General features: G+C 28.0%; 2 protein-coding genes and 1 long non-coding RNA gene across 5 annotated transcripts; 1 reads left to right on the top strand and 2 right to left on the bottom strand.

Annotated features, from left to right (window-relative positions):
* Nucleotides 1-608: 608 nt before the first annotated feature.
* On the bottom strand, nt 609-5058 carry LOC132947384 (uncharacterized). Of its 2 annotated transcripts, XR_009664911.1 has the most exons (10): nt 4888-5058; nt 4466-4696; nt 3851-4174; nt 3601-3787; nt 3303-3524; nt 1839-2901; nt 1661-1781; nt 1440-1582; nt 919-1375; nt 609-861 (listed from the first exon to the last, which is right to left on the bottom strand). It is a non-coding gene; the product is annotated as an uncharacterized LOC132947384 (long non-coding RNA). The 2 variants fall into 2 exon arrangements; XR_009664910.1 differs by having other exon boundaries at nt 609-1375; nt 4270-4696; nt 4888-5057.
* A 6776-nt stretch (nt 5059-11834) lies between these two features.
* Nucleotides 11835-17351, bottom strand: LOC132946464 (spermine oxidase). 2 transcript variants are annotated; one of them, XM_061016473.1, is made up of 6 exons: nt 17112-17351; nt 14355-14543; nt 14126-14295; nt 12890-13776; nt 12695-12812; nt 11835-12626 (listed from the first exon to the last, which is right to left on the bottom strand). In XM_061016473.1, exons 2-6 carry the CDS (start codon nt 14518-14520, stop codon nt 12447-12449), a joined length of 1521 nt encoding a protein of 506 aa, XP_060872456.1. In that variant the 5' UTR covers nt 14521-14543; nt 17112-17351; the 3' UTR covers nt 11835-12446. The 2 variants fall into 2 exon arrangements, with proteins under 2 accessions (XP_060872456.1, XP_060872455.1); XM_061016472.1 differs by lacking the exon at nt 17112-17351 and adding an exon at nt 16738-16963.
* A 292-nt stretch (nt 17352-17643) lies between these two features.
* On the top strand, nt 17644-23165 carry LOC132946463 (mitochondrial proton/calcium exchanger protein-like). Its single transcript, XM_061016471.1, has 10 exons — nt 17644-17978; nt 19487-19923; nt 20506-20649; nt 20710-20847; nt 20911-21114; nt 21175-21666; nt 21728-21856; nt 21939-22144; nt 22234-22381; nt 22449-23165. Exons 1-10 carry the CDS (start codon nt 17933-17935, stop codon nt 22743-22745), a joined length of 2241 nt encoding a protein of 746 aa, XP_060872454.1. The 5' UTR covers nt 17644-17932; the 3' UTR covers nt 22746-23165.
* Nucleotides 23166-24386: the final 1221 nt, after the last annotated feature.

Here is a 24386-nt window from a genome sequence, read left to right as displayed (position 1 = left end):
TCACTAGTGCGTGCATTAAAAAGTTAAAAAAATTAAAGTCTTATAATATTGTCTATTGATTTAAAATTAAATCCACAAATTCACCATATAAAAAAAAAACCCAAGCTGATCATCGAATTCCATAATGTTCAATCCAATCATGGACAGACTTTTGCAAATTTTACCATCAATACATTATTATTTTTCTAATTATTGTCAACCGTGCGACGACCCTTCTTCAAAACACATACCTACCTATTAAACAATTCTTATATAGATACATTAAAAACAAAAACGTATCCACCGTTGATCATTAACAGCAAATTACTTTGTGGTGAAAGTGTGGATAAAATTGACACTTTATTTGTACATGTGGATTAGGCCTTAACGGGGATACCACAGTAAAAAAAACGCGCCATGTATAATACCTCATGCATTTAAACGGACTTCATTATTCCAATGTCGTCGTTTTTCGCAAAGGTGGTGTGGAAATTTATACACTGAGACTTCATGTTGAATAAAGAAATTACTAGGATAATAAGGACGATATAACTGGAGTCTATATGTGAATTTTTTTTTGTAATAATTTTGAAGTAAAACTATTCAAAATGTAAATTAAAAACTAATAATTGATAAACACAATCAAAGAAAATATATTTTCATCAAAACTCAAATTTATCATTAATAGAAAGTAAAATCAAAATTACCATTAGCGACTACAGTAATTTTAACTTGATAATGTATATTTAATAAAATAATATGAACTAATAGAAAATGTATACAATACGAAACGTTGAACATAAAAAGTGAATAATAATAATATACATTTATAACTATTTCAATGCAGTTGTTGGTTTATTTCACAATCTGGTTTGTTATAACCTAAAAAATAAGTTATTCAATTTATACTTAAATAATTCAAGGCATTAAGGCACATACAATTTTCTAAAGAGGACGTCGTACCTGCATGTGTTGTTTCCATCTGGTACTAACGCATAATATACCAAAATGTACGTCCAGCAGTTTCAATTTGATATTATTAGCTTAAATAGTAAAGTGAATTGAACTATTATCAAACTTAAATGTAAGAACATTATCTGTATTTTCTAGTTGGTTTTTTTTGTTATTTTTTAATTTTTAAGTGAGTTATAATAGTATGTAAAATATTAATATTTTAAAATGCTCATAATTCACTTAAAAATATCATGAAAAAACAACGAGAGATCACAGATAATGTTCTTACATTTTAGTTTGATATTAAGTAAAATTACCTGATATTATTTTCAAAATTGGAACTTCTGGACGTACATTTTGGTATATTATACCTTAGTAAGACGGAGTACTGCATACGTATAACATATAGACCCTCTGGTTTATAAAATGTTCCAATTAAGGCCTGAAAAATAAAAATGTTTATTTTATTTAATTTATTGGCATTTATAGACTTATAACACACATACTTTTACAAAAGCTTCCAAAGATTCTATAGTGAGAAACTTAGACTCTGTAATTAGACTTTCCAAGCAACTATAAGATATATTATAGTATCTAGATGTAATAATCAACTCAAGTTAATTTGAAGTCTGTATTTTATTAATTGTCTCTAAATTCATAAAAATAGTTAATTTAAAAAAAATTATTTTTAACTTACAATGTATATGCTTTTTATGCTATAACTTACCACCTCCAGAAGCGTAAGAGTAAAGTGAACTGAATAATCCGGATTCTGATTTTTGTGAACCTAATGGCACTGTTTCACATTCTAATAAAACTCTACCACTGAGCTCAAGAAAATCTTCAGGCTAAAAAAATATACTAAATTATAATATAATTGCATTTATAGAGTTAAGAAAAATTACCTTGACTAATATGGTAGGTAATAATTTGCATTTATCCAGTTGTAAGATTATCTCAAATAGACTAGACCAAAGATTAATATCACCATACATAAAGGTTGGACTGAAAACAGTGATAGTAGCCAGTCGAGATTTAGAGTTACTTCCAAAGGTGTTGTAACATTTGCTGGACACTAAATGGACAGGATCATAAATAATACAATGTTTCTATTTGAATTTAACATTTACAAAAACTAATAATTAAAAATATGTTATAAAGCATTTTCGATTTGACGATTTATAAGTGCTCCAAGTAATTATACTACTCCATGAGTGTTGCACTAGTTTTACACCAGTTTTTATTAAAACAAATACGAAAACAAATTTGACACTGTATTAGAGAAATGGAGTTCATAACAGTATAATCACTCACAAAATTAGCAGTGTAGAAAGTGCTCACTGAGTGTACAATTAAATTAAATAGAGTACACATTATACATCAGTTCACAGATTTAACGATGTATGACAAGATTCAAGAGGTCTGTAGTATGTACACATTTTGATATCAAACGACGACGATTCAATATCTCATCTAGGTGTAGGTACTAGGTACATATTTCAGTACCTACTCAGTACTCACTAATATATACGCGTTCTATAGTATTGAGATCATGAAAAATAAATGCTTACATAACAGTTTAACATTAAAATATTAAATGCCTTTAACTGAGAGTCTAGAAATAACTATTAATACCATAAAGAAATTGAAATGTGTCCCTAGAGAAATTGTAGTTTTAACTAATTCAAAATTACAAATATATTGGAAAAAAAATACAATTCAGAATAATTTATGCCAATTAAGGTATACAACTTAATAATTTGTACCTTTTTAGTTTAAAAAGTTTACATACTTGCACACTTTAATATAATTTTATTTTGTATCAAGTTATCAGCAATGTTCCAAAATATAGATCCAATTGTCATAACACTGGAAGTCCAAACTAATTGTGCATGTCTTTGCAATTAAAATATGTAGAGGCCCTCTGTGCTATTCAAATTGGTTAATTGTTCAGGTAAATTGTTTTACCTGCAAATTAAAACTTTCTTAAAAATATGTCAGTGTGCTATTTATTTTTTCACTTTAAACTATGAGCAACATAGCAAATGTGATTACAGTAGATCTAATTGTGTACTTTTAGCTTTAATATTAGAGTGAATTGACATATTATTATAACCAAACTTAACTTATTTATATTTTATTTTTAGAGTAAGCTATGGATATTTTAAGTTTGTACCTAATATGTTAAACATAATTATATATTTATTTATTTATTATGAGTTATGACTAAATGGGCTGAGCTCTTTTGACACAAATATAAGTCCCATGCCCACAATTAGATATATTATAACAATATAACTACCTATGAAACATATCAGACAATATATGGACAACTCACTTTTAAATATAGATATCAATAATATTCTAACCTTCGAGTTTTATAGTTCACTCTTATATTTTTATAACTTGAGGTACAATCTTTAAAATGTATATAGAGATGTATTGCTTCATCTTAGTCGGTAGAATTGTCTTCAAGAAAATCAACATTTGAAAAATTGTGAATACGTTGGCTCGGCTTCCTAGTTCCTTGTGGTTGGTACATCATATATTTCAGTTTTTAAAACCATAATAAGTATAATCCATTCTATGAACTAAAAATGGTAAACCATTTAGTAAATTTTGGTTTTAACAAATATTTAAAATTGGAGACTTGAGTAATATACTTACGACTATTTTTCATTGACAACATTTTTGTTTAGTAACCATAGATAATATTATGTAAGCTTAAATTATTAATGTTGCGCTTTGAACTAAGTTTTTTAAGGGTGAATTAATATCATCAAATGTAAGGTCTTCAAATCCTTTATTTGTCTGTTCATTTTCTTCAATCTCATGGTTAGAGGAAGATAATTTTCTGAAAATTTCAAATTGTAAAAAATATAAATGTCTAATTAATCAATTACAAAAAATATATTACCTCTTAGACAATTTATTAGACGTGCTAAGTCATACCAGAGTAGCTTCGAGGTATTAAAATGTATTTTATTTATATTATGAAATATTACATTAGTAATATTATATTATATTGCTTATTTTACCTATCTTTCTATAACAAGTTGTTGGTATTATGTTTTGGGATTGGGACAGCTTCTGGCCATAATATTTGCTTATTTACTGAGCCTGGTTTGTAATCACTAATAGTGAAATGATTACGGCAGATTCTATGCCAGTTATAAATTAGGTAATCATCCAACCCGAAGCTTTTGAGCCATTCTTCCTTCTATTTTCATTTTTTTGAAATCTATATTTATTGACAAAATAACAAATTAGACCGATGTCATATTATTAAGAAATATAATGAGTACAACCATACTCTGTCTCACAAAAGAAAGGTACCTTTTTGCGGATGTAGACTGTGGGATACGAGAATCACCTGCGATCTGTTCACGCCGATGCAGCCATCGTGTTTACTCGGTACGACGATCTTTGTCATAACTGGTTTCTTGCGTAGGTCGTGGATGTGCGGATTGAGTGGTCTTCGTCAAAACGAGGTACCTTTCATTCGTGAGAGAGTATAGAAAATAATACTTACAAATTAAAATTGAGGTGTGGCGATACCTTGGACACTTTACACTTCTTCATGGTAATTTTGTACTAAAATGTATTAGGTACCAGAATTCTATACGACTGTAGTCTGTATTTCTGTTCAAATGTCATCAAATGATTCAAATTCAGAATTCAAACTACAGACTAACTATAGCGTCTATAGCGGAGTCGGCAAACGAATTTAATATTTTAATTGATAAGTCAGTATTTCTGGCGGCTGGAACATAATATCACAGAATATTATACTATTATCATATTGTTCCGTGTTATAACCTCCATAGAAAATAATATTTATTCATGACATAATGTTGTCATGCCACATCGTCCACGCATGTTATGGAGGTAAATACAAAACTTTTAAATTATATATCTTATAAACAATTTATTGTAGGTAGCAAAACAACAAACCGACATATTTGATTGAGGTTTTCAATTATCTACTCGGTAACTTGTCCGTCTTAATTGATGTATGTAGAAGTTGTTAAGTTATTTAATCTCACACTGTAGACTGTAGTCTTAAATCGTCTTCATTTTTAAAAAAACTTGGGGTGATTTCGGACAACATATTAACTATGCCTAGATCATATGTCGAAAATGTAAGAAGTTGTTTGTATACCAATTATTATCCTAATGGAATTATAAATATGTAGTTTATGCTGATATATATACAAAAAAATATTACAATACGATAGGTAAGAAAAACAGAAATGTAAAAAATAAATTTTAAGTTCACATTTTTATAGAAAAGTAAAGAATTTTTTTTTTTAGAATGTTAAATAAATTATGTTGTATTTGCGAATAATGTATGGAGGTTTTTTATTTCAATTTATTACATTTTTAAAAAAAATATTTATATTGTTCCAATATAAATATATATATATATATATTATATATACAAATTATATCCAATACATAACGATTTTATGTTATTATTATTCATTTATATTTATTTTATTATATTTTAGGTAGGTAAGGTACCTTATGTCAAGGTTTATAGAATATAATACGTAGGTATTATCCATAAACCTTGCCTATATTACGTGTCCGAAGTTAACGAGTCAACCTATAACACTTTTAACTTTTTAAAATGTTTGTTAATTTATTAAGTTAAATTATAGTTTTAACGGTCATATATTATACACATATTATAGTGGTTGAACACCTAAAGGGTTCATTTTATAATTAATCTATTAAGTGGTTGATAATGTGTAGATGTTAAATTATTTTTTTTGAAATTTTTTCATTAATACCTATATACATTATACATTTATACAATCATAATTTTAAAAATTCGCCTTAGTTTACGGCATACATCTTAAAATACTCACAACTCCGTGTACACATAAATAACTATATTATAATTTTAATATATGGAATTTGTAGAAAAATACACTGTGCTTTATTTTAGATTCCGAGCGGAGCGATAAATGTATTAGATTTACAATGTGTGTAAAATTTTAATTTTTTATTTTGTGTCTGTCACCTCCGTTTAGGACAGCAAAAATGTATCAGCCTCCAACAGTATCTTTTCTGATAGGAAAGTGAATCTAGTTGGTACTTTTTTTTTGGGGGGGGAGGGTTAAAAGTAAAAAGATGGGCGAGTGGGTGACCCTCTGCCGTAGTAGGTTACAAGGGGGTCGCTGTAATGGAAGGTGTTAAATTTGAATTCAATGATATATCATATTGTATACGAAAAACGGTTATGATCATCTGATCGGAGACGGTTTGTGAGCAAAGGATATTTTATATTATTAATATTAATAATACGGAAGCCGGTTAGTTGAATTAATATTATTTGTATACAATATTATAATAATATACTTAAGAAGTTTCAAGTTGGCACCCAGTACCCACGAATCAGAGCCGGCGTTAAGGGGAGGACAAATGTCCAGGGTCCCGCGATTTTTAATTATCATCTTAATACCGCGAAACACATTGACATTTAACAAATTATAAATCTATAAATTTATTATTCTATTCTACACATGTATGATATTAATATTATTCCTATCATCAGTTATTTGGAAAACGATGGCTAAATTTAGCCATAGTACATCGTTATCGATACGACGAAGGAGTGATATTTGAACGATACTCGCCGAGTGGGATTGTAGGTATAGGGTTCTAAATTTGAAATATTGCAATGAAATTATGAAAAATATTTTTTCTTCTTTTAAACGTGTTCGGTTATAGATGATTAGAAACAATAAATTGAATACACACTTAGAATTAAAGAAAAACATATTATTTTTGTCGATTTATTATTTCATATTTGTATATTCTATATTTTATAGTGCTGAAAAATATCCTGGCATTATTTTGAGAATAAAAACATTTTTTTACATGAGTTTTAAAATATTGTTGTATATCAGCGATATCCAAAAGATAATGGTTTGAAATAAAGTTGAAGTCAATTCCAACAATGAATGAAATAATAGTGTATTTTCAGTAATTATTTATTATAAGGTGTACAAAAGTCGTATAATATGTGTGTATATGTGGCTGAGTGATGTGAAGGTGCTCTGGGCTCATTATTTAATACTTAGATCGTATAGTTTGTTATAACTATTATAGATTTGTTAAACAACTTATAAATTATATGTAAAAATGTTACATATTTTTTTTGTTTCATACAATAAACCAATTTTTAAAAATATTCACTTAGAAGTTGACGACTATAAACTTTCAGGTATAATAAGCATTTTATTTTTATTTTTCATCAAAATGAAATATTTCATGAAAATAAATTTCATTAACTTGTTATTAATAACAAGTTTCATTAACTTGTTCATTAACTTTTAGTTATTAGTGTGACAGTGTACCGTGAGTCTACCTACTAGTTAGTTTCAGTGTTGTATAGTGTAATAACTAATAAGTGTGCTTTATAATGAAAACCAAATTTGAAACAATTATAAAAAATACAACTACGGAACGTAATAACAGCACGTTTTTGCTGAAAAAAAATATGATTCTTTAATGAGTAAAGTGAAACGCATTAAAACAGGAAAAAAAGAATCTCCACAAATAATTGGTTAGTACGACGGTATCATGTATTGATGTGATACAAGTGCAAGGTAATGAAAAACTTATACGTCCAATGAAAGATAATTTTGACACCGCTGCAGTGTGTGGGGACCTTAATTAATAATATAAATATATTTTATTATCTCTATAGTTATCGTTTTCTCTGTTCTTTGTTTGGAAAGGCTTTCTGCGTATTGCCCGTATTATAGAAGGGGCAAGAGCTATATTCTCAAAATATATATTTGAATATCTAATATTATATTTTCGACATTTGAGTATTTGTCATTTGACTGCAATCCGCTTTTTACCTATTACAGTATTTTTTCAACAAATTATGCATAATATCATAAAAGTAAGTTTTCATTTTATGAAATTATTATTACAATTTAGTTTATAGTAAAGCCGTATTAAATAATATGCAAGTACCTACTAGCTGCGGCGTATTTAGTGTATTAGGATTAGTTTTAATGTACCTATTTTATTAATTTATTGTCTACCACCGCGTATCTAGATATTAAACAATTTATTATTTCATTCACACATTTTGATGAATTTATTTATTTTTTATTGATGGTGTTGTAAGTTGTGATTATTAAAATAAAGCCCCCACGAATTTATTAACTTATAATTTTTAACACATACGTATTATTTTATTATTTGTAAATAATCTTGTTACAACATTATAACATGAAAATAAAAAAAAGAATAAGAATAAATATTATTATTTTCAATGTTTAAAATTTTTAAAAAAATCATAATTTAAAAAAGAATTTTGCCCTCCTCTGGGTACCCGTTACCTATGTCCAGGGCCCCGCAATACCAAGCGCCGGCACTGCCACGAATAATATTTTTTAAATATACCTAGCTCAAAACTAAAATCGTTCTTCTTCGCTTAAAATTTAAAATATCTAATTTCATCCAAATGTAAGTATAAAAAAAACTAAAAAAAAAACATTTTTTATATTTTTTGGTTACAGAATAACCTACTTACTTACGTGGAATTATTTCACTCATTTTTAACTGTAAAATTGTTTTTAATTTTAAATTTGATAATGTCAAAATTATAAATTTAAATAGAAAAAAACTTATAAAAAAAAATTATATCTATTATGTATCTATAATTTTTTAAACTGATATTATAACAATGGAGCCTCGTATAAAATTTCCAAGCTTTTTGAAAACCAATTTTGCCTAAAAGTCCTGTTTTTCTTAATTTTTTGTTTTTCTTGTCTTTTTTGAACCTACAGTGAATTTAAAAATTTGACCTCTCGAATGGATCAACTAGATTCACGTCTTTCCCGTCAGAAAAGATACTTAAGTTGAAAATCGAAGCATTAATTCGTCTACTTATCTTGAAAATTGAGACAAAAAAAAATCATTCTAAAATCAGTACATTAAAATTTTCATTGTTCTTCTCAGAATCTAAAATTTAAAAAGGAGAAAGTATAGGCAACTACTCTAACTTTGCTGTACGTCTGTACAGTACCTATATCGTTTATTTTGTATCGAGTCTACTAAGTCTAATTGTTGATATATTATATCACTATAAAGTATAAAGATTGTACTTCATTAAAACGATAAAGCAGTTTTCCCCGGAAGAATTTTTGAAAACCTATAATTTTCATTTTTAAAACTAATGTCATTACATTTACTTATTACACTACGGTTAAGTATAGTTTGTAAATATCTCTATTAAATAAATATAAAATATGCAAAATTAACGTATTTTGAACAAAACTGCAGGAAACCTCAGAGCATGGTCTTCAGAACAAAACTAAATAATACTTAAAGTTAAGGAATGTACATCATATATTGTAAGACACTGCAACATCTACCGATTGCATTCATGGCCCTGTACAGTACCTATATCGTTTATTTTGTGTCGAGTCTACTAAGTCATTGAGTAAGCCACTTTAATATGAATGTGTTTTAAATTTGAAAACAACAATAATTTATCATTGCACCCATGTATTTTTAAAATTTTTCAACTGTTATTGAAACAATATATCAGTAGCCTTGTATAAAATGTTCACGTTTTTTGACTCAACAAATAACATTAAATTTACATTTATAGAAAAAAAAACTAAAAAAATTTAAAATTGTAAATGTCCGTTAACAGCTCAGAGGAGACAAAATATTTTGAAAATTTTATCAAGTATAGGAATTGATAAAATGAACATATGGTGTAAATTCCAAGTATCTACAGTTATTCTGTTTTTAATTACAACAAAATAATTTCGCAACATGAGACATCGAGTATCCAATGTTGTAAAAATGTGAACTTCAAATGCTCATAAAAATTTAATTTGACTTTCTTATAGATATTTTTTTTTTGATAAAAGTAGAATATCTCATAAGGAATCTTGTATAATACATTTTCAAATCTTAGATTTAAAAAAAAGTCTAAATGCTTATAAAAAAATTTGTGAATATGCGTATTTTTAATACATTTTAACTGTCATTGTAATAATATATTAGGAGACTTGTATTAAATTTTCATTTTTGTATTAAGTTTATTGACCTAACAAATAAAATTTTATTGACATTTATAGAAAAAAAATTGGAAACTGAATATAATATGTCTGTTAACAGCTCAAAATATTTTAAAAATATTATCGTGTACGGAAAATTCTAATGTAAACATTCAGTGTAAATGTCTTGTATCTACGGTCATTTGTTTTAGTATTAGGTAGGTACAGCCAAAACCAATATCGATTAAAAAGTAAATAAAAAAAAGGTGGGTAAGTGGATTTCGCTCTGCTTTACAGTAGGTTTCAAGTGGGTCACTGTATAATGGATGGTATACAATTTGAATTCAATGATACATTATCATTGTATACGAAAAACGACTCTGAGCGGTGACGGTTTGTCAGTGTGGATATTTTGTGTTATATATTTTATATTGTTATTACTTATTATTAATACAGTAGCCGGTAAGTTGAATTAATATTATAAAATTACAACAAAATAATTAAAATCATTATTCTTGGTTAGGCCATGTCGTACGTGTGTAAGACGTACTAGTAATTTCACATTAAGAAACTTAAATAAAACTTATAGCGAAGTATAAAAACAATTTAAAAACATTTTCGTTACCTACTAAAAGGGTTTTGTAAAAATATATTAAAAATATTAATTTTCTATATATCAACTTTATAATACAGTTGGTTTTGGAATTTTTAAGCGCGCTAACAATATCTTCTGACAAGTCTAACATATGTAGGATAATAATCAAAAACTATCTTTTTTTGACGATGGTAATATGTACAACCAAATTATAAACATCCCTAAAATCAATAATATGATCATGGAAGGTCCAGCTGCAACACTGTGGATCTGTTTCAATGAAGTAAGTACGCATCTACATATTAGAATCTAATAATTGGATAATCTCTGACGTGCTAAGTACTAATTTATCATTATAGCTGGAGATCAAACAAACGTGAAGCAGACTCGTTAGATTGGTTTTTTCAACAGTACGGTATACTCCTAGTGAGGTATAAAATTGGTTAGATTACTAGGTATAAGGGATTATTCAGGACTAATTGCGCTTTAAGAATCCTTAAAATACAAATTTAAAATTGTCAAAATTAAAAATACACTTTCCTCGAGTAGGTAAACATAGATAGATTATAGATATGAGAAACATTTCCGCTGCTAACTTTTTTCAGTTAAAGCATCTTGTATAATTGACAGAACAGTATTGTTCTTAATACGTATACACTTTACGGTAAATTATAATATAGTATACGTACTATTTTATTTTAAAATTACAATTTATACATATATCACTACCTGCTAACATATTATATTATAATATATTATAGCGCAAGAAAAAAATATTTTTGAAAGACCAATACACTAGCTAACTATATTTGATTTTCTAATACTATTAATAAAAATAAATATGATCTTATTTAAGGCCATTGCGCCCCCCCCCCCCCACCATGGAAAAATCCTAAGTACGCTCATAACTAGGTCCGAGCCAAATTAAATGCAATCCAATACATAAGGTTTCATTACACTAGTCTTATGAAAAACAGTCAACAAGCTTTGGTCACCCCAAGCAAATACCAAATAATTATAAATTTATTTTGTCATGATTTAATTGTCTATTACATTCTTTTATCTAGAGTCTAGACAATAAAACTTAAGGTAAAAACAGTTCTTTATTTATTTCCAGAATCATGAGGCACATTTTACATTTTTATAATTTATTTAGTGTGACCTAATGATCAACTCCTGATCAATAGTTATTTTAGTTGGAAAAATATGGTTTGGTTTATATTACTATACTTAATGCCTAACCCGTTGAAAAAATAATACGTAAAGTAGGTTAAATTTTTTTTATTATTGTATGCACTGTTAGGTAATCCATCATCGTACAATTTTGATACTTAAATATCTAATTCAATATTATAATATATTGTTTTCATTTTTTTAACTTCAACATAATATGATTCTATGCAACTATACAAGTAAATGTTATGCATTTGATATAAATAAAAAAAAATTCAGTGGAGATGAGTATCACAGGAAAAACCAATTTAGCAGTGAAAAGGTTAAACAATTTATAAAGCTATAAAAAAAGATAAGAAACTGAAAAATAGACTTGCAAGCATTTACATTTTTAAACCAAAATGTACATCATGGTTTAATATTTAAAAATTTAAAGAATATTTGTCCACAGAAATATAAAAACTAAAAAGTCTTTACAAACATACAAATTGTAAAAGATTTTTAGAATTATGAAAATAAAGATGTACTTAAGCAAGAAACAATTTTTTAGAAAATTATCTGTTGACCAGAATTAAAAGTTCATAGTCAAAAAAGCGACATTTTTCTAACTTGAACTAACAACTAATACCTAATATCACAATTTGGTTAAATAAATAAATACAATTGCAAAAAATAAATAAATAAATAAAATAACAAAAGTTTTACTATGCTAGTGGTAAGCCTTGTATCCATGAACCTAGGTCAGTGACTGTAGTATTGAGTGGTTCGTCTTCACGTTTAGACACAATCAACATTTCAGCAGCTGCACGCCCAGACAAATACGCTCCATGAACAGTCGAGTAAAAATTTGGATGGGTATGTTCTCCAGCAAACGTTATGATAGGCTGTAAACAGAGAATATTTTGTAGTTATTAGGTATTCACAAACACATAAATGAGTTCTTGTTACTCACAATTGTATTATTATTTACATGCATTGGTCTTGCAATGTGTTCGATGTCTAACTGACTAGAGCCAACTCCAATAGCAGTATATGAACCGAGACTGAATTCATTTGATTTCCATCGAGTGCTACAATAAAAACGGTTACAACAAAACAGAATAAGTATACTACTGTAAAGTTTTAAAAACAAAACTTTAATACTTACCAAATACATTTAGATGGATATGGTATACAAGGATCATTCAGAAAACGTCTCAATATATCTGTACACTTGTCTCCAATTATTTTATCATCCAATTTCTCCATGATTTCAGCTTCATTACCAGATAACCAACCAAGCAATAGTGTATCATTTACTTTAGAAAAACTATATATCTTTTCACTCCAATCTCCTATTTCGTCATTGTCCCATAGTAAAAGTATCTCATCCGTATCGTCACTCAAAAACGGCCGATCGTAATACAAAAATATTTTATCCACTACACCATACAATAGTCTACCAATAGATTTTTCTTTGTACTTAGGTAGTTTTGGACAGAAAATGTCATTGGACTTAAGTATACCCAATGGAAGTGTGCATATAATACTGTCAGCTTCATAAATCTTTTCATCACAATGAACGTACACGGTTTCATTGGTAACATCCTCACCGCCTACTTCAATAACAGTCTTATCAGAATCTTCAGAATCTGTACCGTTGTCAATGCCTGATGGCCATTTGATTTTTGTCACTTGAGAATTTAATTTTATACAGTCGGGTGGTAACTTGTTATGAATAGGATCTAAAATACTGCTGTACCCACCAGGCAGTGCAATATTACCGCCCTGGAGTTCTTTGTAACTACCTAACTCAACTAAATCAATATCAAACATATTGTTACATCCAGTAATACAAGTTTCTCGCTTCAGTAGACAATTGAAAATTAATCGCTGTAATTTACGGACATTGTTATTTTGTACTTTATCCAAATAAATTGCGATTTCGAGCTGCACATGTTCTCCAACACTGTGAATCCCGGGTGGTGGATCAAATGCACCAGTAAAGTAATCTTCACATCGCCGCAAAAAACACATATACGCTTCGTATGTTTCCTATGAAATATTATTTTAAAAAAAAATTAAAAAAAAATTAAATAGTGACAGATTTATTTTTTAGTAATCTATTAATTCTTAAGTTTTAGATGACCTTTTTACTATAAAATTAATTATTAAATGTCTTCAGTCTTACTTACTGATTAGTAATTACCCACACTAGTTGTACCAAATGTAAACCTTATGAGTAAAGAAAATTATAGTTACATTTTATTTTTGTATAACTTTTTTTTCCTGCCTTTAATATTTATAATAACAATTTTCCTATCAACATTTTTTGCTTAAGATAATAAATCAAGACCTAAATCTGCCATTAGAATTAATATGATAAATAAATATTTTAACTTGCTTGTAACAATTGAATCGGAACTTTTGTTCCATCCGTTGCGGCTGCTATAATACTGGGTAATTTCGGACGGTGAGTAATATCCACTAGACCATTAGCCAAGGCCAATTCATACATAGGATTACCTAATACGCCATGAATCCAATGAGCCCCAAGTTCGACTTGTTGATCATCTGTAAATCATACATGTATAAATATATGTTAAGTAGCAGTAGGTAATAAATGTTCATACTTATTTTAGAAGAGCATATTCGACCACCAATACGATTCTGTGCTTCCAACACAATAAAATCATTCATATTGTGTTGTGATAAATGTGTGGCTGCCGCAAGACCTGCTATGCCAGCGCCAATAATAATAACTTTGTGCTTTGAAACATCTGGTAATGGCTCTCCCATAATATTCAGTCTTGAGAAATAATCTACAAATAATTATAAAATAAAAATTAATGAAATGCAAAAATAAAATCAATAATAATACGATGTACGATATATATATATATGATATTGTTACATAAAACTATTTTTTTGTTTGGATAAAACTTGCCATATCAGTTGACTTATACAGTTATATTATTTACAAATACCTTAGTTCCTAGTTATTACTCATTACTGTTATTAGTAACTAATAACTATTTATATATTTTATATAATATAAATAATATTGGTTAACTGAAAGCATTGGTTCAATCAAGTGTAAATATACTCTTGACATACAACATTTCTCCATGGTATTAAGATTTCAGGTATGATCATTGATAGTAACAATCAGGAAAAATATATTAAAATACTTTTAATAAATACAAGAGCATTTATACAATAAACATAATAGATTTCCATATCATTGTATTCACATGAGCCATTGAAAACTTCTAAAGACATGGTTGGTCTACTTAGACACAAAAATAAGTTAAAATATAATATTACTAGATTCTACTATATATAAATATAAATATAATAATAATTTATTGTACAGGTGAAAAATATACAAAAAGAGTTACTAATATCTAATACTCGTAATAGTTTGAATAATTCAACTGAAGGATAAGTTTTAGGTTTACCTAGGATTGTTTTTATCAAATTTTTTTGTGCGACTGCTGTTTGCTATTAATGTAGTGTTACAACCATCCCAGGTGATTATTCCATACTGGATTAATGATTGTATCATTGCAAAATACAATATTATTGTTTGTTTATTAAGTATTTTTTTTGCCATCAGAAAAAAATATGTGAGTTGTCTTAACTTTATTTTGAGATTATTAATATGGATATTCCACCTAAGATAATCAATTAATAGTCCTAAGTATTTTACGTTTGAGTGTTTAAAGAGTTTTGGACAGGTACATATTCCAGGATTACAGTATGTATAATGTATGATGATTTCATTTTTTTCCGCTGCAGTTCTTATGTTATTTGAAAATGTAATAAATTTTGAGTTGTTATAATTAATTCTTAAACTATTACTGAAAAACCAGTCATCTATTAAGGTCTTATCTGATTCTGCTTTATTCCAAGCTGATGGTCATGTAGTATTGGAAATTACTACAACTACTGAGTACCTAGTTTCCTCTCACAAGTATCCCATGTAAGGATAAATCGGTGATATTTTTTGACCTAATCTAAGTAGCCCACAACAACCTATTTTGTAATTATTAAAAAAATGTTCTTCAATCTTTGATACTTAGGTACCTACCAACAATATTATTCTATTGTACATTTGGCCTTAAATAATAAAATAACAAATTAAGTATATATTTTTAAGTCTCAAGTTAATTTAAAATCTATAATTTCATAGTGAATACACCAATGTGTGCACATCGTAATGTCAAACAAACTAAATATTATTTAAATGATTATTTCAAAGAGTTTACTTTTAAAATATTTGACATTTATTAGCCAAGCTCATGTGAAGAAATTTACTTATAATTTTAAATTGTTCAATAACTAAATTTGAAACTAAACTATTGAATATATTTTTATTTGAAGCCAGCCTATAAGAATCTAGCTAAAAAGCTTTTAATTTATTTTCATTCAGTGAATTTTGCAAGAAAGTTTTAATTACTTTTAAAATTGAAAACTAGCATTATTTAAGCAAGTGTTATATAAAAAAAACTAAAGCACCAAAAAAACAGAGTTAAAAAGAAGGTAAAAATATTACCCAAGTTGAAGGAAGTATAATAAAATACTTATTTGCAAATGTGCAATTGTTGATATATATCACTACAAAGTATAAAGATTGTACTTCATTAAAACGATAAAGCAGTTTTCTCCGGAAGAATTTTTGAAAACCTATAATTTTCTTTTTCAAACTAATGTCATTACATTTACTTATTACACTATGGTTAAGTATAGTTTGTAAATATCTCTATTAAATAAATATAAGATATACAAAATTAATGTATTTTGAACAAAACTGCAGGAAACCTCAGAGCATGGTCTTCAGAACAAAACTAAATAATACTTAAAGTTAAGGAATGTACATCATATATTGTAAGACACTGCAACATCTACCGATTGCATTCACGACCCATACAATAAAACTGAATTCCTAAGCTGTATTTTTGTGAATGTTCACGAAGAACGTAGGTAATGAAATATAAATATTGAAGCGCTTACTAGTTATTTGGTGTCCGGGGATTCGACGATCATGCTATAATATGTCTCAGCCAACCTTGACTAGGTACATAGTTTTTGGTCATGTTGTGTAGGATAAAATAAAGGGATAAATGCCAAGCTAGTTAATGTACGGACTATGCATAAAAAAACATTTGATTAAAGTTTAAAAAAAATCCAACACTATTTTGAATGTTTGGTAATGAAAAGAAAAAAACAACAAAGCTATTAAAATCGTGATTGATAAGAGTTACTTGATAACCAGCTGATAACATCAGCCAATATTTGATAATGGGGAGACAATGGCAAAATCGAATTTATGTCGCCGTACGTCATCCCGGACCACCTTTACAAATACGTCTTATTATAGTACTTACTACAATTTTCTTTCCATCTTTAACTCTGTGCTTTCTAATGCAGACGTGCAGCTCTCTAGGTCGGGCGTAGTTCCTTACGGTTATTAATGAGCAATGATAATAATAATTGTCGCGGCCGATCGCCCAACCGCACCGCTCGTTGTCGTGATAGTGCGATACACCGGTCACCGGGCCCGGGACACTCGAGCGTTTTGCTCGGTTATCTGAAAAACCTACTCCGTGGCCTTGAGCTACGCGACGTCTTCATCCGCGACGGCATACGCGCACAGCTGCTGCTTCCGCCGCCGCCGACCATAGAGTAATTACCCTATGCCACCGACCGACCGGCTGCTTATCATTATCATCGCGATGATAATGATGATTGGTGTTGTGAACAATTATTACCATTTCCTAATCGTTTTTGCGAAAATATAATATTAGTATTAGTAATTATAATAATATTATAACTGTATGAGACATTATTATTTAATTATACAACGAGAGAGTCGTGGTTCGAGACCGAAGTACGCCGAGAAACGAAGATAATAATATTATTATTTTATCGTCTGCCGCCAGGAACTCGTTCACAACAGAACTCCGGCCGGTTCGTTCGTAACATCAGCGCCGCCGAATATCCAGAAATCGTTTTATCACGAACAGTGTCGCTTTCATATCATTATCATCGTCGTCGTCGTCCGATCGCCGCCGTCACAAAGCTCAATTCGCTCGCGAAAACAGAGCCCGCACACATGTAACGTTTCGCGTAATATTATTTTCTCCTCAGACATATTTTGGTGCTCGTCGATCGGTTTCAAGCTCTGTTGGTGAAAAACGTTGCCAAAATGAACATAACGAGAGCGGCGAAATCTGGTCTACGGCCCTGCGGAAGTAAGTGGACGTTTAACGATAATAGTTATTATTTTCCGACGATGTGCTCGTGATAGGTAGGAAGGTAGGTACCTAATTTGCAAGTACGAGGTAGGCGTTAAGTTCTATTTAGCGACCGTAATTTTTAAATATCGTTTTTAAAACATTCAAGGTCGATATAGTTATCAAACCGATGTTTCCCCCTAGAATATTATGCCGTCTACTGATTTGTATTTAATTTTTATACCAGATAAAACGGGTATATCTAAATCCGAGGGATTAATTGAGTTCCCTCGCAATAGATATTTTAATACTCTGTAATTGATGATACTTGCCCGATAGGTAGGTGTCCCATTAAATTGCCTTTTTATGGGTCAATCGTTTGGTAAAAGAAAATAACTGTTTTGTTTATTTTCCTTTGTGCGTGTTTTTATTATATTCTTCTTTGATTATGATAATTTATTTTAATAGGTACCTATGTTTAATTTTTATAGTAATTTAATCAAACATATAAAGTAATATCCAAATAAAATATTTATAATATTGAAGGTAGGTAAAATATAATATTTTACCTCCCTTTAAAATAAATGTACTTATTATTATTAAAACACTAGTAGGTAGGTACTTAGAATATTAAATAGGCTGTTGGTTTTAATATTTATTTTATTAAATTAATATTATACATGCACAATTAAATATGACTATTTAACAATATTAAATGTGTTATGTAGTAGGTACCTATGTTATTTTATTTAAATTAATATTACCTAATATTCAATTAATTTTGCGTTTCAAACTGTTTTTGTATATCGAATACAATATACAGGTGTATTATAATATCTATTATAAATTATAACAGTTATTCGACTAATGTTTTTTTAAGTAGGGGAGAAAATATTTTTATATTGCACCAAAGGTTTATCAGTTTTTATCACAAACAAAAATTATCTAAGTATCAATGTATTACTCTCATTAGATTTATATAACATTATATAGATAACTAATAATATATAATTTCTACTAATAATAATATATATATATATATCAATTATTCATGATTACTTATTTTTACTTAATGTAGGTACTTACCTATATTTTACATTAGGTATCATACCTAATGTACCTACCCGTGATCAAATAAGTTTAAAGTCAAACTAAAGACAATTTGTATATTTTTGTTGAATTTATACTTATTAAAACAGGTTAAATCATAGAAAATGTAGTTTTTATTTTAAGTAAAATTCCAAGCAAGTAACAAAATAAACCAATTAGGTACATATGTCAATTAGGGGGTCTATATAAATATTTAAAATTGGTTATTTTAATCCATTTTTATTAGTTCAAGGTCAATATAGGTCAAAATTAAATCATTATTTTATATAAATTAATATTAGATAATCTAACCTATATCTAATAACTACCTACTTACATTTAATCAAACTGCATTTGAATTGAGTTTAATTAATAAAGTACTTAGATATTATTTACATACTGATTACAGTATATTTTATATTATTATTTTTTTCCAGATTTGTACAAATTTTACAATAACAAACACTTTGGTGCCATTTGCTTGAATCCACAACCATGTTCATTTTCAAACAATTTCTTTTACTCAAATGTCGCTTCAAATCAACTTCTTCCAATATCTCGTTTGACAACCAAACTAGAATTTTCCAATCCCCATATTCGACAAATATCTTACACATCGTCGTTGTTATCTGAAAAACCATCTTCTAAAATTGAAGAAACTGTAAATGCTGTCAAAGAAAAAGCTCAAAAAGAAGCTGAAGGAAAAGAAGTTGCTACAGTTAAACCTACAAAGACAATAAAACAGAAAGTTATAGATGAAGTGATGCACTATTATCATGGTTTTAAACTTTTGGGACTCAATGCAAAAATCTCCTTTAAGTTGGCTCTTAAAAAAATGAAAGGTCAAGATTTGACAAGAAGAGAACATAACTTGGTAAGTGTTTTTAAATATATTATCTAATAAAATAAAATAGTTGATTGATTTATACCTACCTATAAAGTAAGTTATAATTAGTATTTAAAAGAGTTATGACAATAATGAATTGTTTATTTGAAAACAATAATATGAAACATTTTTCTTTTAGCTATAATTTATTTTAAATGCATTGTACTAATCTGTACTAAAAATACTTTTACCTCTAATTCATTATAATTTACGAGATATTGTTGCTTCTACATTCAAATCTGTATTCTTTGAGTCTACACTTTAAAAGTTTACTTTATTCGGTTATTGAATGAAAATTAATTAGACTATTTTTTAAATAATAACATAAGATGGTCAATTCATTAAAATTATCTCCGATTTTTAAGTAACATGAAAAAAATAAATAGAATTTTGTTTGAGTTAGTAAAAAATATTTAATACTTCACTTGTTCACTTCACAATGAACTCATAGAATATTTCATAGTCATTAATAGTCATTAAAATTATTTTAATTATTTTAATAATCATAATTTATAAATATTAATTACCTAGAAAGTTATTGATGGTTTTTATTTACTTTTATTGTTTCAGTTTGTTGAAACGGTGGCTGATCTTTTCCGATTATTACCTTTTTCTGTATTTATTATTGTTCCATTCCTTGAGTTTACTTTGCCTATCTTCATAAAGATTTTTCCTGGTATGTTACCAACTACATTTCAAACGAAGGATGATAAGGTTAGCTACATATATTTTTTTATTTATATATTAAACTTATTTAACTTCCAACCATTTTAGGAAGCTAAACTCAAAAAGTCTCTTAAAGTGAAACTTGAAATGGCAAAATTTCTTCAAGAAACTTTAGACAATATGTCTGTATCTGGTAAAGGACACACGTGTGATTCGGCTAAAGACTTTGCAGACTTTTTTGCTAAAGTAATAAACCAACTTCATGTTTTTTTAAATTTTTGTGTATTTTAACATTAAACAACATTTTAGGTAAGGCAAGAAGGTACTGTTATATCAGCTGATGAAATACTTAAGTTTTCAAAACTATTTAAAGACGAGATTACCCTCGACTCACTTCCTCGACCACAGTTGGTTGCCCTTTGTCGAGTGCTTGAATTACGACCCATTGGGACTTCAAACTTCTTAAGATTCCAACTGACACTTAAACTACGCTCTTTAGCAATTGATGATAAGGTAAATACCTGTTAATTTTAAATTGTATTATTAGTTAATTTATTGATTTCAAATTTTAAGGCGATCCAAAAAGAAGGTGTTGATTTACTGACACTAAGCGAACTTCAACAAGCGTGTAAGTCTCGTGGTATGCGTGCTTATGGTCTCACCGAAAAACGCCTTAAACAACAACTTACTCAATGGCTGGACTTGTCGTTAAATGAAAAAGTTCCTCCTTCGTTACTTCTTCTCTCTAGAGCATTTAGCTTTACAGAAAATATTCCTACCAGTGATTTATTAAAGAAAGCTATCTCTGCATTGCCTAATTCTGTTGGAGTATCGACTGAAGCTGATCTAGGAGAACGTGATGGAGTTATAGATAACAAGGCTAAATTGGAAGCAATTAAGGAGGAAGAACGTAAGGTGAAAGAAGAAATCGCAGAATGTCTTGAAGAAAAGAAAAAAGAATTAGAAGATGCCAAAAAGAAACCTAAAGAGCAAACTATTCTAGCTAAAGACAATTTAGTAGATACAGCACCTATTTTAACCGACACAACGGGAATCAAAGAAGAAGTAAGACCAGAAATGTAACTTTATGCTTCAATTTGATATTAACCCTATTTTTTATTTATAGAATGTAACATCAACTGATTTTAAAACATTGGAAACTGCTATTGAAAATTTGAGTTCAGAACAAAAAACACTTATTGTTGAAAAAGAAGAAATCAAAGATTTGAAAGATGAACTTAAAGATTACCAAGAAGTTAGTAAATTAGAATAAGTTGTAGATATTATAAATATTATATTTCATTTTATGTATTACATTTTGTTGTTATTTATTTTAGGATATAAATGATCTTCAAGAAGTAATGAAAACTGAGAAAAAAGAAAAAGTTAGAGAATCTAAAGCAGCTAAACGGTTATTTAAGAAAGTCAATAATATGATAAAGAATATGGACCAGGTAGTTGAAATGTTGGAGATGAAAGAAAAAAAAATTAAAAAAGATATAGAAACAAAAGAATTAGTCGACGAAAATACTTCTGAAGAAAGGTAAACATTTGACCAATTTATTCATACAATCATATTATTCTGATTTTTTTTTTCCAATTTTATACATATTATGTTGTTTGTTCTTTTAGTGAATTAATCAATATTGATGAGCTGATTGGAGTAGTTCGAAAATTACAAAGTATACCTGATGAAGACAAACTACTACAAATAAGTGAAGTTCTTAGTAAAATTGACGATGATCATGATGGTTCAATAAGATTAGATACTGTATTGAAGGTAAGAATCATACCATCAACTATCTTGTTTTAAACCTCTAATTATAAATATAAATATACTATTTTAGGTATTGGAACTGATTGGTACTGAAAATATTAAACTATCCACTAAGGAAATGGATATGATAACACAATTAGTTATCAAAGAGGAAGAAATAGAAACTATAGAAAAAATGAACAAAATACAAAAATTAGAAAAAGATGATGTAGCCCAAGCAACAGCTCCCAAAGTAATTGCATCATCTGAAACGATTCCAAAAAAAACTATAACACCAATAATCGATTCAAAAATTGTTTCTGATACAAAAATACCACCACTGCCACCAACGAGTTGTACAAAATCAGATGAACCCAAAAAACTTTAAGTCAATAATACAATAGGCTTTCATAAATATAAACAATCTTTCATCATTCAAATATGAATACAAATTAAAAAAAAATGTGATACTACAATACATTTCCACAGTCTATGTGACCAATGTGTTAATCGTCCCTTACAATTTAGTTTGTACATACAGTTTTTAGTTCAAAACAATTTATTTAATACTAAAGAAAATTATCTAGTGGTTGGTCTGTATCTTTTTGTTAAGTACTATATTATACTGTTATTTGTTTTTTTAAAAAAAAATAATAATATTGTGGAATTCAAGTTAATATTTTTTTATTATTAATTGTATCTCATTTTTCTTTAAAATGTTACCCTCGTTCAAAATTCTTCTTTACAAAAGCTTATGGATTGCTTTACTAAAATAGTAAAATTAAATATATTTTACCATGTTATGTAAGACTGTTTTAAACTATTTATTTATTTACACTTGAATTTTTATTAATAAATATATTTAAGAGTATATTATACTTGTGTCACATAACAACCAATGTTTAATAATCCAAAATTATACAAACAACCATTGGTTAAATGTTTACAGTGGTAAATTAAATTTAAAGAATTCAATAAGTTAACAATTTGCAACAATTACACTTTTACAAATAAGTATAGCATTTGTGTGTACTTCCTCAAATAATCGAATGTTTATACAAATTATAAACATTTTTTTGTGAGGATTTAAATCAGCTTATGTGCCAGTTCAACAAAATTATATATATTTTATTAAACTATTAGGTGTATAAAGAAATCGATTTATTAATAAATTAAAATACATTTTTAAATTATTATTATTCACTCGTTTTTAACATTATTATCGCCATGTAAATAAATGAATGATATGCAGACTGGGATATTTTCTTAAGATTACAATTTTCTAAGTTTTCGATCAATATTACACTAAAAATGTTCTAATATTTGGTTTTGATTTCAATCGCAATATTTGTATGTGAAGTATATTTGATGACTAAATATGCTAAATAATGTATTATAAATAACAAACGTAAAAAAAAAGGTAATATGCTGTTTTTACCTATTAAGATTATACATTACGTTTTATTCTGCTGAATGCAAATTTGCCATGTTGTAAATTTGTCGTTTGTAAGACTTTGACAACTGATGTGGGTGTTGGATGCTCTCGATTTAATTAAAAAAATTTATAGGAAATCATCCAATACTTAAAATCTTTACTTTATTAAATCATCAACAATTGTACGCCTGGTATAGGATATTGCCACAGAGCCAAAAGCGGACGCCTCGTGGCCGCCTATCGTTGTGTTTGTATGGTATAAGATCCAGTGACTATTTTTTTGAGGTCTGTGAGGCTGTGCCCCAACCAAAATTGGGTCAGATGCATGTATTGATGAACTCATGATATAAAATTATAAATTAATTATATCATGGGTCTAGTGTGCTGGCATGGCTATTAATACTATTTAAGCGTGTGACAACTTGTGAGGATCAAACGTGAACATGTGGAACTATGGCTAACTAGTATGACTAATGCCGCCTATGAACAAACGACATCTCACAATTCATGTAGTAATGTTACTTATTATTAAAATATTAGGTAAGCACTTATTAGTAGTACAAATATTAAAAATATAATTGTTTAGTTTTGATG

The sequence above is a fragment of the Metopolophium dirhodum genome, chromosome 6 (assembly GCF_019925205.1).
Source record: "Metopolophium dirhodum isolate CAU chromosome 6, ASM1992520v1, whole genome shotgun sequence".
NCBI classification, from domain to species: Eukaryota; Metazoa; Arthropoda; class Insecta; order Hemiptera; family Aphididae; genus Metopolophium; species Metopolophium dirhodum.
Note: the sequence above shows the minus strand (reverse complement) of the source record. Positions and strands in the feature narration are given on the sequence as shown.

Coding starts and splice junctions, on each gene's coding strand:
- LOC132946464 (XM_061016473.1), bottom strand. CDS start 14,520: ATGGGAGAGCCATTACCAGATGTTTCAAAGCACAAAGTTATTATTATT. Junction 12,813..12,889: donor TATCCATCTAAATGTATTTG/GTAAGTATTAAA, acceptor TTTTTATTGTAG/CACTCGATGGAAATCAAATG. Junction 12,627..12,694: donor ATGTAAATAATAATACAATT/GTGAGTAACAAG, acceptor CTCTGTTTACAG/CCTATCATAACGTTTGCTGG.
- LOC132946463 (XM_061016471.1), top strand. CDS start 17,933: ATGAACATAACGAGAGCGGCGAAATCTGGTCTACGGCCCTGCGGAA. Junction 21,857..21,938: donor AACTTAAAGATTACCAAGAA/GTTAGTAAATTA, acceptor TATTTATTTTAG/GATATAAATGATCTTCAAGA. Junction 22,145..22,233: donor GAAAATACTTCTGAAGAAAG/GTAAACATTTGA, acceptor TTGTTCTTTTAG/TGAATTAATCAATATTGATG.